The sequence below is a fragment of the Mesocricetus auratus genome, unplaced genomic scaffold (assembly GCF_017639785.1).
Source record: "Mesocricetus auratus isolate SY011 unplaced genomic scaffold, BCM_Maur_2.0 Super-Scaffold_100007, whole genome shotgun sequence".
NCBI classification, from domain to species: Eukaryota; Metazoa; Chordata; class Mammalia; order Rodentia; family Cricetidae; genus Mesocricetus; species Mesocricetus auratus.
Window position 1 is genome coordinate 74,555,806 of NW_024429191.1, and position 15,663 is coordinate 74,571,468.

A 15,663-nucleotide genomic window follows, 5' to 3' on the forward strand; every position below is an offset into this window, starting at 1 on the left:
ATGTCAATTGACTTCTTATTCCTAGACTTAGTCAAACTCTTGGGGGTGATTTATAGACTCCCTTACAACTGAGAATGTATAACATATCCTCCAGGGAAACTGCCATTGCTTTTCAAGGTTGATATTTCTCTATCATTTCATGCACTGATGTCCCCAAAAAATATGCTTTCTCTTTTCAACAGTTAGCATTTTTCTCCCAATATATCTTCCTTCCCAACATATTCTTAAGTCGATAGCAGGAGGTTTTCTTGGCGGTTATTCTGTTTGCTGCCCTCTATTGTCTACTGCAGAGACAAGCATGTCTCTGTGTAAAGAAACACGCCCCGGTCTCTGTGGTTGACATTTTTATTTCTGTTTGCAATCTGCTCTGACCTAAATGAGTCAGTCTCTCCTCTGCTTTTGTGTGCTTTAAGATGCCTAATAAGAGTCTTTTACAAAGACATACAGGGATTCGTTCCACTGTGCCTCTGTTATCTGAATTATTCATAAGTTAGGGACAAATTGTCGGGGGAAGCGAGTACAGCCAGGTCCTCTGTGCCCCACTGACCATTTGCTTCCCATCTGTTCCCACCATGAGAGCCTTAGAACCATCCTTGCTCATGAGAGGGTCCAAACAAATTCAGTGTAGCTAGGAACTGGTGAGATACAGTCCCCAAAAATCACACGAATTTTTTCATTTTGCTTTTCAAGACAGAGTCTCACAGTGTAACCCAGGCTGGCTGGGAATTCATAGTCCTCCTGCATTAGCCTCTCAAGTGCTGGGGATACGGATATGTACCAGCTAAAAACCACAGATTTTAACTACATCACAGGACTCCTAAATCCTGTCAATCAAATTTCACCTTTGGCAGGCGCTAGGCTCACAGCTCCCGTATGAAACATTCTAAGAAACACAGAGTATCCCTGGTCCAGTGGGCATTAGCTCTCCTGCCATTCAAATCCCCAGATGTTCTCCCACTTTGTACGCTGGTGTTTAACCTTTCCGGGTAGAAGAGGATCAATACGAATTCTTCATTGTTAAGAATCGATGGCTGTCCTGTGGCATCATTGCCATCTAGTCTCGCTGAGAAGCCCAGTAAATCTCTTCAGTGCTTCTAAAGCTTGGTTTGTTGTCTTCAGTTGCTTTCATTTTTAATGCAGATCACTTTGGTTTCTGTTCCCCGGGGGCTTGCAGATAAATCTTGGCAGACATGTTCAGGGTCTACAAATGAGATGCTGGAAAAGGGCCAGCCCACCCAGAATTTAGTTGTAATGGATGAGACACCCCCATGGCTCCACTTAAAGACTAAGCTATTCGTTTCAGTGGTTATTGGTGACTACCTCGTGAAGTACCTGGGTGGGAAGTGCCTGGGATGAAGCCCCTGTGTAACAGAGGAGGCCAGAGTGTGAGCCATGATGCAGAAGAAGGCTGGCTAGCTCAGCCTCTCTTGTAGACAGGCAGAAGGATCTGTTCCTTCAAATGCACAAAAAAGAGACATACTCAGGTATTTAGATGCCCTGGACCAAGAAAGTCTGCTGGGAAACGTCTTTGTACCACTTATTTGCAAACCAACTGAGAAATGATGTGCCTGGTTTTCTTCTATTAATAAATACATCTATTAAAATATTGTTGAGTAGAATTTCCTACTCGGGGTGATCTGTAAATATTTTATGTGAGTTAATGATCTCTTCCTCCCATAATCCTTTGCTTATATTGAGTGTCATCTGGAGCCTCCAGAATCTTAAGTTTCCTAGAGGCTATATCAGAACCCTGGTTTCCATTTGCAGCAAAACTGACTCCTTTTACCTTTGCTTTTCCTTCTCTTTGATCAGTGGACTATGCCAATTATTACCAAGGCCTGTGGGATTGCCATGGTGACCAACCAGATGAACTGTCCTTCCAACGAGGTGACCTCATCCGCATTCTGAGCAAGGTAAAGCCATGGAATATAGGGCTTGATTCCAAAATCCATGTTTTACTCCTGTTAATATAGTTATCATAATCAGAGTAATTGCATGCTGTAACACCTCTCTCTGTATATTACATGGCTCTTCTTACACACAGTTCAAAATTCCCTTTAATGTATAATTGTTGGGGAAATTTTCTAATTAAAAATTCAGGCTCAAGAATCACTTTTTCACATTCAAAAATACAATACAGCAAATATATATGTATATATATATATAAAATGAAGTAGATACAATACTAACATTATGCCAATCAAAATTTGATGTTTTCCAATGATTTATGATACACAAAGGTCACAACCATGTACATAATGTATTACTTTGTAATACTATTGAAAACATTCTGGCTAGGTAAACTATCTTCTTATTTCATTTATAGATAAATGAGATGATAATATAATTACCTGTGGGAGGAGGAGTCAGAACCAGTTAGCTCAATTGGTTTGAGCCAGTGCTGATAAGACCCAACCTCCTGAATCCAATCCCACACAGCTCAGCTAACTTTATTCCCTTCCTCAGGCATAAGTTAACCCTAGACACAGCCAACGCACACTATTGTTGGTCATAAAACAACAGGGCTTTTTTTTTTTTGAGACAGGATTTCTCTATAGTTTTGGAGCCTGTCCTGGAACTCTCTCTGTAGATCAAGTTGGCCTTGAACTCACAGAAACAGGGCTTTTTTTTTTGGATGTGTTATTGCCTCTCATAATGAGAATTGTCTGGAGTTGTAGACAGGGAACGATTTGTCATCATCCTTGTATTAAGGAAACAAATAAAAATGACCACACACATTATACAGCCAGGCGAAGACAACATGTTCTGTTCCTAAGAGAATTTATCATAAAGGCCTCTCTCCATGTATCCCATCCCTATCTACAAACATTGAAGTGGGCATAATTTGCTCTTTAATTGCTGAGTGTATGGACTCTGTGGAGGAAGAGGGAAACGCCGTGGTGTTATTAACACTGCATTTGCTGTTTCTCTTTATTCTATGGCTGGTACTACTTACACCAAGGATCTGTCTGTGCTTGAAATATGCTATAAGCTCCTTTAGAACAGATGTGCACAATGGCTCAGTGGGTAAAGGTAATTGCTGCCAAGGCCAAAGACCTGAGTTCAATCTCAGAGATATGATGGAGAGAACTGACTCCCAAAAGTTGTACTCTGACCTCCACAGGTACACTTTTGCATACACAATAAACAAACAAACAACGGTTGCAGAGATGGCTCAGCAGTTAAGAGCACTGGCTGCTCTTCCAGAGGTCCTGAGTTCAATTCCCAGTAACCACATGGTGGCTCACAACCATCCGTAATGAGATCTGGTGCCCTCTTCTGGCCTGTAGACATACATGCAGGCAGAACACTGTATACATTATAAATAAATCTTCGTAAATAAATAGTAGAATTTAATAAAAAGGAACAGACCAAGTCTGACTCCAGGTGTCTTCCAGTGATTCCAATGAACTGGGTCCCTTTAAACAAGAACTAGGCAGGCAGTGGTGGTGCACACCTTTAATCCCAGCACTTAGGAAGCAGAGGTAAATGGATCTCTGAGTTTCAGGCCAGCCTGGTCTATAGATCGAGTTTCAAGATAGTCAGGGCTGTTTACACAGAGAAACCCTGTCTGGACTAAATTCAGACTTAACCCTTTGCAGGAAGGTAAGACCTCGGGGTCCCTGCTGGGGGAGATTACAATGTACTCATGATTTCTCCTGCCACTCTAACTCAGCACCACCATACTACAATTTCAGTGCAGCTCCAATACACCAAGAATAAATTGGAAGCAAAGAAGGAAGTGGACATTGGCCTGATTGGTATTTCAAATGCCCGAAAGCAAGGTTTGCCGTGTAATAGAATTTGTGTACATTACCGTGCTGGCATTACGGGGTAATCGAGTTATCCACTCAGGTGTGACCAGGCCTCTGTTTGCCCAGAGCCTGCAGGTGAACAAATTAACTGTTTACATTGTCTGGAGGTGCCTGCAGCAGGAGGGGGAGTGCAGAGCCAGGCTGGCGGCTGGCCTTCTCTCTCTGTCATGATTATTGTGTTGGTTTTACATGTCTTTTGCCTTTGTTAATGGATTCTCACTGGGGGTCCCGGTCCTCCAGTTAGATCTAAGGGGCTGTGCAGTGACCTGTCCCGCAATATAGAGTGGTGTGCGGTTACCATGGCTGTGGTATTTCTCTGCGATGCCTAAGAACCTCAGACTGGTCTTTTAAAATCAGCTTCTGTTCCCCTCCTCCATGACTACATGCTAATGCGTCAGACTTTAATTCGGTGAAAATGCCTGGCTGCCTTAATTCTATCAGCTTCTTTCTCTACTGTTCCGGAAGGTTCTAAGTCCATTAGTATTTCTGTCCCCTAAGCTGTACCAGGTGCCTCCCTTCCTCATGTTGCTAATCCCTGCAAATCAGAGGAGGAAATGAGAAGGTAGTAGTAGTTCAAGGAACGTTCCTTTACGAAGCTGCATTCCGGTTTAACGTCGGCTTGGGGAGCATCTGGGATTGGATTTGCCTTGATTCTATTACCTAACTCAATCAGAGCCCTTGCACAGGAAAGAACCTTAAAAGACCTCCCATCCTATTTGCTTGTCTCTAAAAAAGCGCAGACAAACCAATTCATACAGATAGGAGATTCCAATACCATCGAGAAGTTCAGTCATTCCCTGCTTCCCGGAACTGTTTCTCACATTCATCCCATTTCAGCCTCAGCTGGCTTCCTTTGCTGGAACTGGCCTACCTCTGTACCTGGAGCAAGAGAACAAAATAATACACATTGAGTTTAGTCCAAGAAAATGGTGTCTGGAGAACTCCGTGTTTCTTTACTCCAAAGGCCAGTACGGTAGCACCTCCCCTGGGCAAGAGAAGCCTCTGTCTAAAGCCCAGCAGACGTCGGTCTCCCTGAGAAGTGTGTGGCACAGCTAACTACACTGCTCAGCTCGCCTGGACTCGTTTCCTCACATGTAAAATAAGGGAGTCGTTTCTCCCACCCTAGATATTCCCATTCCGAGCACAGAGGACCTGATATTGCAAAGCCACACAAGAAATCCCACACAGAACTCTGTCTTAGCTTTAATTACTTGCTCCACTTAAACAGGAAGAACTCCAACTACCATCTGTTTTGTCTTCACCTCCATAGGTACAACTGGTTTACCCTTCTCTAGGTGCTAAGGCTCAAATATCCAGGGCCTTATGCATGCTGGCCATGGATAGTCCACTACCACACTAAATCCATGGTCCTTTATTAAAGAAATGCTGTGCTGAAGTTTGGATGACATGCTCACTTAATCCCAGCACTCGGGAAGCAGAGACAGGCAAATCTCTGTGGGTTTGAGGCCAGCCTCGTCTACATTTTGAGTTCCAGGTCAGCTAGGGCTACATAATAAAGAGACCCCATCTCAGAAAATATAGGGGTCAGAGGAAAGGCTCTGAAGAGAGTGTGTGGAGGAAGGAGACTCAGGGCTTGGAAAGGGAATGAGCAGACAGGAGCAGAAAGTTACAGATGCTTCTGGATCCTGCGAATTGAATCTGGAACAGTAGCCAGGGCTCTGAACCATTGGCCCATCTCTCTGGCCCTGTAATACTTAGATAGATAGATAGATAGATAGATAGATAGATAGATAGATAGATAATGTGTGTGAGACAGACAGACAGACAGAGAGAGAGAGAGAGAGAGAGAGAGAGAGAGAGAGAGAGAGAGGAAATGCACACCATAGTTAACCAGATGCCTACCATGTATCCTGTTCTTAGGCAGGTTATTTATGGGACCTTGGAAAAAGTCACTTAAACATTCAGGCTTTAGTGTCCTTATGTGTAAAAAGTAGGGTAGTTTCTGTCCATAGGGTTGTGATCAGAGAATTTATGTGGAAAAGTATGTAACCCTTAATTAATGACAAGTCATAAGTTCTCTACTAGTCTAACACTACACTAAAAGCACCCGATGGTAATGGGCATTTAACCATGAGCTCAATAAATACTGGTAAGGTAAGAGCCAAATGGGGGCCCCAAGATGGTCCCGTGTGTAAAGATGTGCCAAGCCTGCCCCTTGAGTTTCATCCCTGGTCCCACATGGCAGAAAGGAAGAACCAGGTCCCAAAAGTTGTCCTCTGAGCTCCACACACACAAACACAAGCTGCGACACGCGCTTGCACGCACATACAATATAGTTCTTTTTTTTTTTTAATGAAAAAGGTGGTTCATATAGCAGGCAATCCTCAGACAGCACCATCAGTTGAGGCCCAACGTTCTCTCACTTGGGTAAGAACACTACCCACCGAGGGGGCCTCCACGGAAATCACCATGTCTTCTGTGGTTTAGAAATCTCATCACTGACACCAGAAAGAGCCTCCCAAGTTCTCTTCCAGAAGAGGCCAGAGCCGTGTACCCCATCTCACAAGCAGTAACAAGGACACCGTCAGCATAAAGGCCCTCCTGCTGACCGAAGCTCTGCACATCCAGACATTCCCAGGACCCATGCAGCTTCATGCCCACTTAACTCACTGACTTCCAATTGGAGTCTTAAAATATACTAGAGGAAGATTTTAATAACGAAGCGGATGTGAACATCCGGCGGATGCTCCTCTGCCCCTTTTGGGCCCAGATATTTCTGAACGGCTTTTTCTAGTAAGAGCGTCCCTTCCTCCCCGCCCCGCCCCCAGCCACCCAGGAGCCGGGACACAACTCAAGACACAGCAGGGTGTTTAGCGCTCTTCAGTGGCTCCAGATTGTGGCGCTGGTGTGGGTCTCCTCATACGTAACGGATCACTCCTGAGAGCCTGCCTCTCGTAAATTACTTCCCACGACGCCAGCGACCGCCGCAGAATTCGAGTTTGAATAGAGCAGGGAAAAGGTGTTTGAGGGGCCTGTTCACTCAGCTGCATTTTAATTTCCTTTTCAATCTTGTCCCAATTAATTTCACAGAATTAATCTCACAGAAGCAAACTCGGCAGCACTGAGGCTGTGGTTTTAGTGTGGCGGTCGCTCTGCCTGAACATGAAATAGGAGCTAATATAAAAATCCATCTGCTATGTTTGAAATACACGCCGGCTGCTGCTCGGTCCTGTCTGACATTCCAAGCATCAACAGCGGGAGGGGGGGGGGTGATTTGGGGGTGAGTGGCCATCAGTACCTGGCAGGGGTTCAACAACAGGTGTACTCCAAAAATCCATTCTGTCTGAGCAGCAGGCATGACAGGGCAGGTGCTGGATCACCCTTAGTGCCCTGACACCATGCTTACCTCCTTGCCTCAAAGGACAGCCAGGACCTTCTGTGAACCAGCAACACTACGGTCACTTACTATCAGTGGGAAGAAAAAGAAAGAGAAATAAAATACCTCTGTTTGGCTAGGGGTGGTGGCACACTTGGGAGGCAGAGTCAGGCAGATCTCTGTGAGTTCGAGGCCAACCTGGTCCACAAGAGTTCCAGGACAGTAAGGGTACAGAGAGAAACCCTGTCTCAGAAGAAAAAAAAAATTCTTCTATCTGTATAAGAGAGGTCACAAGTCCCCTTTAGGAGAAGTGACATTCTGGGCAGTGGTGGTGCACACCTTTAATCCCAGCACTCGGGAGGCAGGTGGATCTCTGTGAGTTCCAGGCCAGCCTGGTCTAAAAGCTACACAAAGAAACCCTGTCTCTAAAAACTGAGAGAGAGAGAAAGAGAGAGAGAGAAAGGTCATGACCTCTAGCTAGCCAGCAAGGTCACTCTCTAGAGAACATTTATTTTTATTTTTATTATTATTTCTAAATAGTATAGGTGTTTCTTTTGCTGCTTGAGATACCACAGAACTGAACTGAGAAAAATCAGTCTCCATTTCCACAAGTGATTTATGGCAGAAACATGTGCTATCCCACAAACTGGAAAGAGAAACTGCAGGGTGTGGGGGTCACACACCTTTAATCCTTGCACTCTGAGGCAGAAACAAGCAGCGTTCTGTTGAGTCTGAAGCATCTTGTTCTGGGCCAGCATGGGACACATATTAAGACCGGGAAAACACAGAGAGAAACTCAGTTAACGGGAAAGAAGAGCCACCCTTGTTGGCCCAGTAACTAGGTAAACGTGAGTTCCTCAGCTGCATCTCTGGAGCTCCAGTTGTGTCCATCACCAATGGCTGTTAGCTGCCTCCAAGGCCTTGTCCAGGGTCTTATTTCCTTGGAAATCAGCATTGGAGCAACAAGTTGGGCATCCCCTAAGGTTAACAATTACATGATTGTTTAGCCGGGACAGGAAGAGCTTTGCATGGCTCTAACATGCCAGACTTTGGCCTGACTTCTTGGATGTTGGAAACAGTTCATCGTGGGGCACATGATGTGAGTAGACGGACTTTACAGAAACAAGGACAGAGTCATTTTGTCACCTGGGATGGAACAGCTGTTTCTGGCTCCAGTCCTCTGAACACAGCAGGGCCTGGCCTGGCACACTTGAGCTGTGTTAACATAATGCCTGTTGTAATTGGATTTTAAAAACCCAGGTTTTTTTCCCCTTACCTCCTCAAAGGACTGCTTAACAATATAGACCTTTCTCTTCCCTTGAGCCTTTCGTCTCTCTGAAAGATCTGTGTGTGTGTGTGTGTATGTGTGTGTGTGTGTGTGTGTGTGTGTTTAAAGTCAGAATACAATGATACTTCCTCTTTTAGGTGTGTTTAGTTGAATGTGACAGCAATGCTCATAAAAACCACTAAGTTAATCCCTTCAATTGCTTTAAATGAGGGATTTATTTATTTATTTATTTATTTAGTTTTAATTTCAGGGCTCTGAGGGAAAAGAGGTGTTTGGTGACATCTAGTGTCCATTTAGGACTTCCTCAGGCACCATATCCTCTGCTTGACTGAGTGGGGGATGTGCTGAGGCTATTTGGGAGGTAATTTGGGAGTAGTAAGTGGGGAAAATATAGGCCTGGGGCACAGACTGCCCAAACAGTGTGATGAAACTGATCCATGCCTGTCAAAGAACGATTATTCACCTCTGACCCAACCAAAGGGGTAGACAGGGGTACACCATCAGGAAATATCTTTGCTTATTTATAATGGTATGGGAGAAACACAGAAGGTGTCCCCGCCACCCCATTTCTTGTTAACAAGCAGGTCAACACCGTGCTGTGATGACGAAGATGATGATGATGATGGTATTTTCTCTCATTAATAACCCCTAAGGGAGGCTAGAGTTAGGAGGGTGGGATGGGATTTGGGGTCAGCTGGAAGGCAACGGTCACACACCGGTCAAATTCAGTAGAGGCCATTCCTTTCCCCCAGACAGGGACCAATCGTCTAGAACAAACCCTGGCAGCCTCATTCCTTCCAGGTAATTTTTATAAATGAGGGGACACCCATTCCGAGAGAGGACAAAAGGGAGAGGGTGTTTGTGTGTGTGCATATGCATGCCCACAGCCTACTAACAAGGGGCCCAAGTGCACGACATCACCATCCCATTGAAGCCTGGCTCTTTATTGTAAAAACCTTTTTTTAAAAGAGAGGGAGAATACAACTGCATTTTTCTTTTTAATCTCCTTATGTCTAAACTGTTGTCCTAAGCGAGACCTTTCACTTTCAAAACACACACACTACACACACACACACACACACTACACACACACACACACACACACACACACACACACACCAGTCAGGTGGAAAGTCCCACACCAGATGTTTACATAGAACCACATAAGCCATGGTGGGGTTAGGTTAATTCTCAGAATCGCCCGATGCTTTACAAACTCCGGTATTAAAAAAAAAAAAAAAAAAGAATCCAGCCATTTATTTTGCAGTGAATTTATAACAAATGATGTTAAAGGCTTCGTCTTTTGACAGAGGTAATAATAAATTCACTGTTAAAGACGGTAGTTTAATTCCTTATACCTCCAATACTGCACAGAATAAACCATATTCATCACTGAGTAATTTTTTACCACATAAATCTTTAAAACTAACCGGTGAAGGCTGTTGAGACTGAAATATTGTGAATTTATTAGATATGCCCATGTAGTATTGGATTCAGGGTTTCCATTCGAATATATTACAGGGAAAATTTGTGTCTTTAACTGTGACATTCCCTCCATTTCCTGCTGCCAGTACTATAACAAGCAGCTCCTCCAGAGTCAGCTGCGTGTCTATTAGACAGAGATTTAGTAATAAACTCTTCGCTAATCTGCCAACGAGGCTGGATGACATTTCTATGATATGCCCTATTTAAAAGGAGTCGCAAAAGCTTTGTTTCTGTATAATTATGTTCTCAGAAGGAACTCAGCCTCCCTCAACCTCTCCTGCCAGGGTTTCTTGATATCGTATGGAGTCAGCACTCCAACCAAACTCACAAAATATTAAAGCACATTATAGCCTCATTGCAAACATACAGAGCAATAATTTCTGTCAAAGGTGTAGGATCCATTATGGGAGGTTTGGGGCCATTGATGAGACTACAAAAAGCTAGAAGCTGATGATATCCATAGACATATGATATTTAATGCTAATTAAAAGATCATATTGATTATTCAAACAAAAATAATAGACGATGTCTTCAGGAAACTTGCTATTTTAAAATTGTTAATGTAACAGGACACATTAAAGACAATTAAATCCTCAGAATTAAACCAAAAAAATCCTTTTGCCCAAATATATTAATTTTGAGTAAAACTCTGAACTGATAAATGAGAGAATTCCAAACTTTTCTCATAATTTACCAATTAAGTAACATTTAAACTACAACCAACTGGTGATATCAAATTATATCTTCAGTTCACTAAGGGAATGGTAATATGTTTAAACTAATTTTTTTTCTTAAGAGAAGTACAAAAAAAAAAAAAAAGAGTTTCTCTGTCCCTACTAATACCCCGTGTTTGGGAGGAGTTCCAAATCCAGAAACTTCCACAGAGCACTTAGGAACTTTATGGTTCTTTCTCAAGAAAATGAAACCAAATAGGTTCCTATCTGCTCAACAAAGAAGACTTCTCCCAGCAGTTCAAGACTGCGGTCCATCAAGATGATTGTCAAAAGACAGAACTTGGCTGCAAAGATAAACATAATACCAGTAATTAATATTCAGCATCTCACATTCTAGTCAAGAGGATGTGTTTCTCTTTGTGATGTGGCTCGTAAGCCGAGGGTGTCAGGAGCCAGATTCCTTTCGTGCATGAGAATTAAGGGGGGGGGGGGAGCAACAGCAATCCTCCTCCATCTGTAAATGAATGAACATCTTGATTTTATAGCTATTTGCTTTGTAAAACTGAGGACTGAAACAAAAATTACTGGATGCCTAAGTAACACTTTAATTCGGAATTCATTTACGCCGTAGCTGTGTAGTTGTCACAAACCATAATGCAGTATTTAATTAAAATAACAGAAATGCATCTAGATATGTCCTGGGGTAGCTATCACCAAATTATAGTCTGTGCCATCAGTATTTTATTTATGAAATGGCAGATTCTTAGGTGCAACTAGGCAGAGGCAAGAGCATAAACATTTTAAATTTCCATCATTTTTAGAAAGGTTCCTTTTTTTTCCTGCTGTGTCTTTAAATTTTTTTTCTTCTGTGGTATGGGGGGGTGGGTGGGATTGTCTCGCTGTGGATAAAGATCTCTCTTTCTAACTCTTGCTTTTCAACTATTGACCTCTGGAGTCTTCTGGCTGTGAAATCCTGTCTGTTGTCATGGAAAGGCTTGCCGAGGTTCACAGGAGCCACAGCAAGCGTGGGACATCTTAGGCAGAACTTGGACATGGATTCTACCATGGTAGGCTCTGTTCCCACCGTCTCCCTTACACCTTTGGCATCCATAAACGCCTGTTAGAGTTTACGTGCTCGCCTGCTCCACTTTGTCGGTGTTCACTGCAGACGCCTCTCCTTTTCATAAACGCAGACATCTATCTTGCACGCACCCACCATCTATCTCCTCGCTCCCATCGGCTGTCCCATCCACCTCCTTGTCTGCAGAATTATGTTCAGCAAGGTCCCGATTTATAGGAAATAAATAATGAAAATGGAAGGGACTGGGAAGGATAATCGAAACATTCAAATTGTTATTTCTCACTGTACTTTACACAAATAGAACATCTGTAAACAGCTAAAGGTGTCGGCTGGTCCCTAAAAAGCAATGCCTCCAGAACATTCTGACCAAGGAGGTCTCTGTCTGCATTTCTTCGTCTGGGACCCAACTCTCGTGCTCTTTGAGGCTCCAAGATCTGACCTTTTTAAAATGGTAATTCATACCATGTCATTGTTGTCTTTCTGTCTGATTCTCATTTATCCTGCTTATAATGGTGTGTGTGTCATCGCACTATGTATGATAATCCTAAGGACTATAACACAGAGACAATCATGGCAGTTTCCTTCTTTAAAAAAATCCTTGCGGTGGCAGTATGAAGATATTCTGATAATGGTATCACAGCCCACTCTTACAGCTAGGGTCTCCTGGAAGGAGGGTTTCTTCTACACTTGTAATTATTTTAGGCCCTTTCACAGGTCACATAAAAAGTTAATTTCAATTGCTGCTAATTTCCGTCCAACAAGAGCACGGTACTTTAAACCACCCAAAATAATTGGATTCAAAACAAATTTAGGAAATTGAGTGTGTTAGAAAGCAAATAAAAATATCCTTTTGGTAGGGAGGAGGGTGAAAGTAGTAAAAATGGCCTTTTTTCCCCTCTCTCCCGCCTTTCCCCTTCACAACTTTGCCATTAAAGTTGCACCTACAGCTAGAAGTTTGTCCGTGAAAAATGGTCATTTTGTTTCTCTGCTCAAAGAATGTTATTAAAATGCTAATTTAAAAGAAAAAGGAGTTAAATATCTAGCGATGGTGCATTCTAATTGCAGCCATAATGAGCTCTCTAAATGTGCGTGCCCCTGACACACAGAGCATAAACAGCAGTAAACAGATCATTAGTACCCGCGTTCATTTATTCTGGCGACCTTACCATGACCCCACCGAGGGTAGGGTGAAAAGCAGGTGGATCTGGCTGTGACACCCCCTAGAGGGATCCAGGAAATGAAGCTATAAGCTGTTGTCATGGAAACGCTTATGTGTGCAGATGATGTAACACACCGACAGGCTGTAGGGCCCCGCAACTGGGACACTTGCCTTTCCCTCGCCGGAACAATCTTGAGGATTAAATTATTCATTTCTTTAATTCACAAAGCAAAAGGAATCCTAATTTTCTTGGTGATGTGCAACACTCTCCCGTTCATCTAGGGTCTAAAGCACAGTGACTTGTCCCCTCTTTCTCTGAAACCCACCCCAACCTCCCACATTCTAGCCCAGCTATTTGAGCTGAATCTGGCAAAATCATAGTGTGGAAAGGCAGTGGTAATCCAACGCTCAACATCTGCATTTAAAGGAGAGAAAAAAAAAAAAACAAGGGTTTCTGCCAAAATTAAAAATAATAAAGCGCCCTTTCGTGGTGAGGGCATACTGGCTAGGGATTAAATGTATACTGCTTTGTTTGGAGAACAGCAGTGGCAGGGTTAGCCCTGAGAACTGCCAAGCCCAAATCTGATGCCATAAGCATGGAGACCCACGGCCCTTAATGAGCACCTCACCATAGCAAGGTGCAGGAAAAGAGATGAGAATGCAAGCAGCTGCTCACCCCTCCCATGCCCAATTGAGAGAATGGAGATTAATAAATATAATTCTTTGGAGAATGATTCCACTCTATCCTACCCTGTTTTGCACCAAACAACCTCAATAACCTTACGGCAACAATAGAATAACTTTTCTTCTTCTTTTTTTTAAGGAAGCAGAAAAGACAATCTCTGGAAATTATTTTAAAATAAAAAATCTCCCAGCCTGCACCTCCCCCAACCCCCCTCCCCATTGCACTTTAGATGAACCTGTGATATTGTAGCAATGGCCCTTGAAGTGCAGTGGGGAGGTGATTTAGGAGAATATTAAAGGCAATGTGGAGATTCAAGGCGCCTCTCTCAGGGAGATCTGGAGAAATACGCAGCACAGATGGGCCGAGCAGATTAAACATTTCCGTCACATTGTTTCCAAATTGTGTTGTGGTGCCTGAGGCTGGTACTGCGGTCAGAGCAAAACAGAGCAGTGGGGCTGGGAGCCGCACAGTTTATGGAATACATATTAATATGCCCGTCTCACATGGTAACGCAATTCTATCAGCTCCAGGATGGCGCTGCCTCTATTGTTCCTGAATTCTGCACTTGGCACCTTGTTTCCCCCATCTGTAAATGTTTACCTTGCCTGTCACCTTTCTTCTTTAGGTGAAGCTGAAGTTGTCCGCTGCATTCCTGTCTCTTTACAAGCCTGCTTCGCTTTCCCCCTCCTTTTACGATTTTTCTGTAGCCTATCCTCACACACACACAATTTTCACACACATTTCCATCACCAACAGCATCTGGTGTGCGCAGCCCCGCCACACCTCCCTGGCCCTGACTCCATGCTCATGTGTTCACACCCTCTTCAGGACATGAGTGTCACACTTGAGGCTAAATGCTTCCTCTGACTCAAGTGCTCCTCGGCCCTCCATATGGAGCGCACATCCTCCTCAGAGCACTTCATTCTTACGCTGGGACGTGTTTCGTAGACTTGTCATCGTGACTGCCCTGACAGCTTTTGCTGACCACTTTCCGATGCTCCTTTTTTTTTTTTTTAAACACTTATCTCCTCAGACATCCAGGTCCATCAATCTTCAAGACAGCAAGTTCCCTGAAATGTAGCAATAAATAAAACTGGCTCAATTGAAGCAAACTTAATGATTCATTTGTGTTATGATCTATAAACCAAAATTTTGAATAATGAAAAAAAGAGAAAATGATTGCCAAGAACCTTATCCACAGTGTAAAATAGCCTGGAGAGGCCGCCAAACTACCTAAGGTTTTGACTAAGTGCTGGGCTCCAATCCTTTCCAGTGTCACAAAACCACCAGCTACCCAACCAACCATTTCCTTTTCCCTTCAGGAAGAAATATCTTCACAGAACTATTTGTGCTGAAAAATGGGTATGTCTATCTTTGGCAAACAATTCCTGTTCCCAAGCTTTCTTCTTCTTCCAGCAGATGGGAATTTGCTGAGTTAGACCCCTCAATTTGTCTTAATACGATTTCTCAAAGAAAACATCCTCGTTCCCAAAGCTGGATTTTATTTAGGAGTACAGAATTCATAGACCAATCCAGTGTGTGTGTGTGTGTGTGTGTGTGTGTGTGTGTGTGTGTGTGCGCGCGCACGTGCGCGCACGCGCCCCGCATGTATGTATATGTATACATGTGTACACTTGTATATGTATGCATATACATATGTATATATATATACTGGTCTTGGAATATACAACCTACTCTGCTTAGGAATTCAAGGTTCACATCTTTACTAATGATCATATATGGTAAATGAGCACTATTAAGAGAATTAAGCAATCATGAACCAATAATTGATTGGCTTTTCTCATACATATATCAAGCACTTACTGATCCTTCGTGTCTGAGGCTGATCGATTGTTCTCTTGAAGAGGACTTCTCTTACTTACAACAATGGTACAATGAACTTTGACGGATCGATTGTTCTCTTGAAGAGGACTTCTCTTACTTACAACAATGGTACAATGAACTTTGACGGTTCAGAAAGTAAACCATGGGATATTATCAGGGAATTCCAAAGATGCTTTGAGATAATTTTTGATGGGAAAAGAGGATGTTTCTCTTAGGAACTCATCCAAGACCCCCATCACAGAACCTTCTCAACAGAACTGACCGAGTCAGAGGGCTTATTCCAAATGTCACCCA

The 15,663-nt window shown here is 43.2% G+C and overlaps 1 protein-coding gene across 1 annotated transcript in view; it reads left to right on the forward strand.

Annotated features, from left to right (window-relative positions):
- Positions 1–15,663, forward strand: part of Skap1 (src kinase associated phosphoprotein 1) — a 286,838-nt gene that overhangs the window by 259,060 nt on the left and 12,115 nt on the right. Inside the window, exon 11 of the mRNA XM_040749572.1 lies at positions 1,813–1,913. Within this exon, the coding sequence (XP_040605506.1) occupies positions 1,813–1,913 (101 nt within the window). The remainder of the gene's footprint in view (positions 1–1,812; positions 1,914–15,663) is intronic.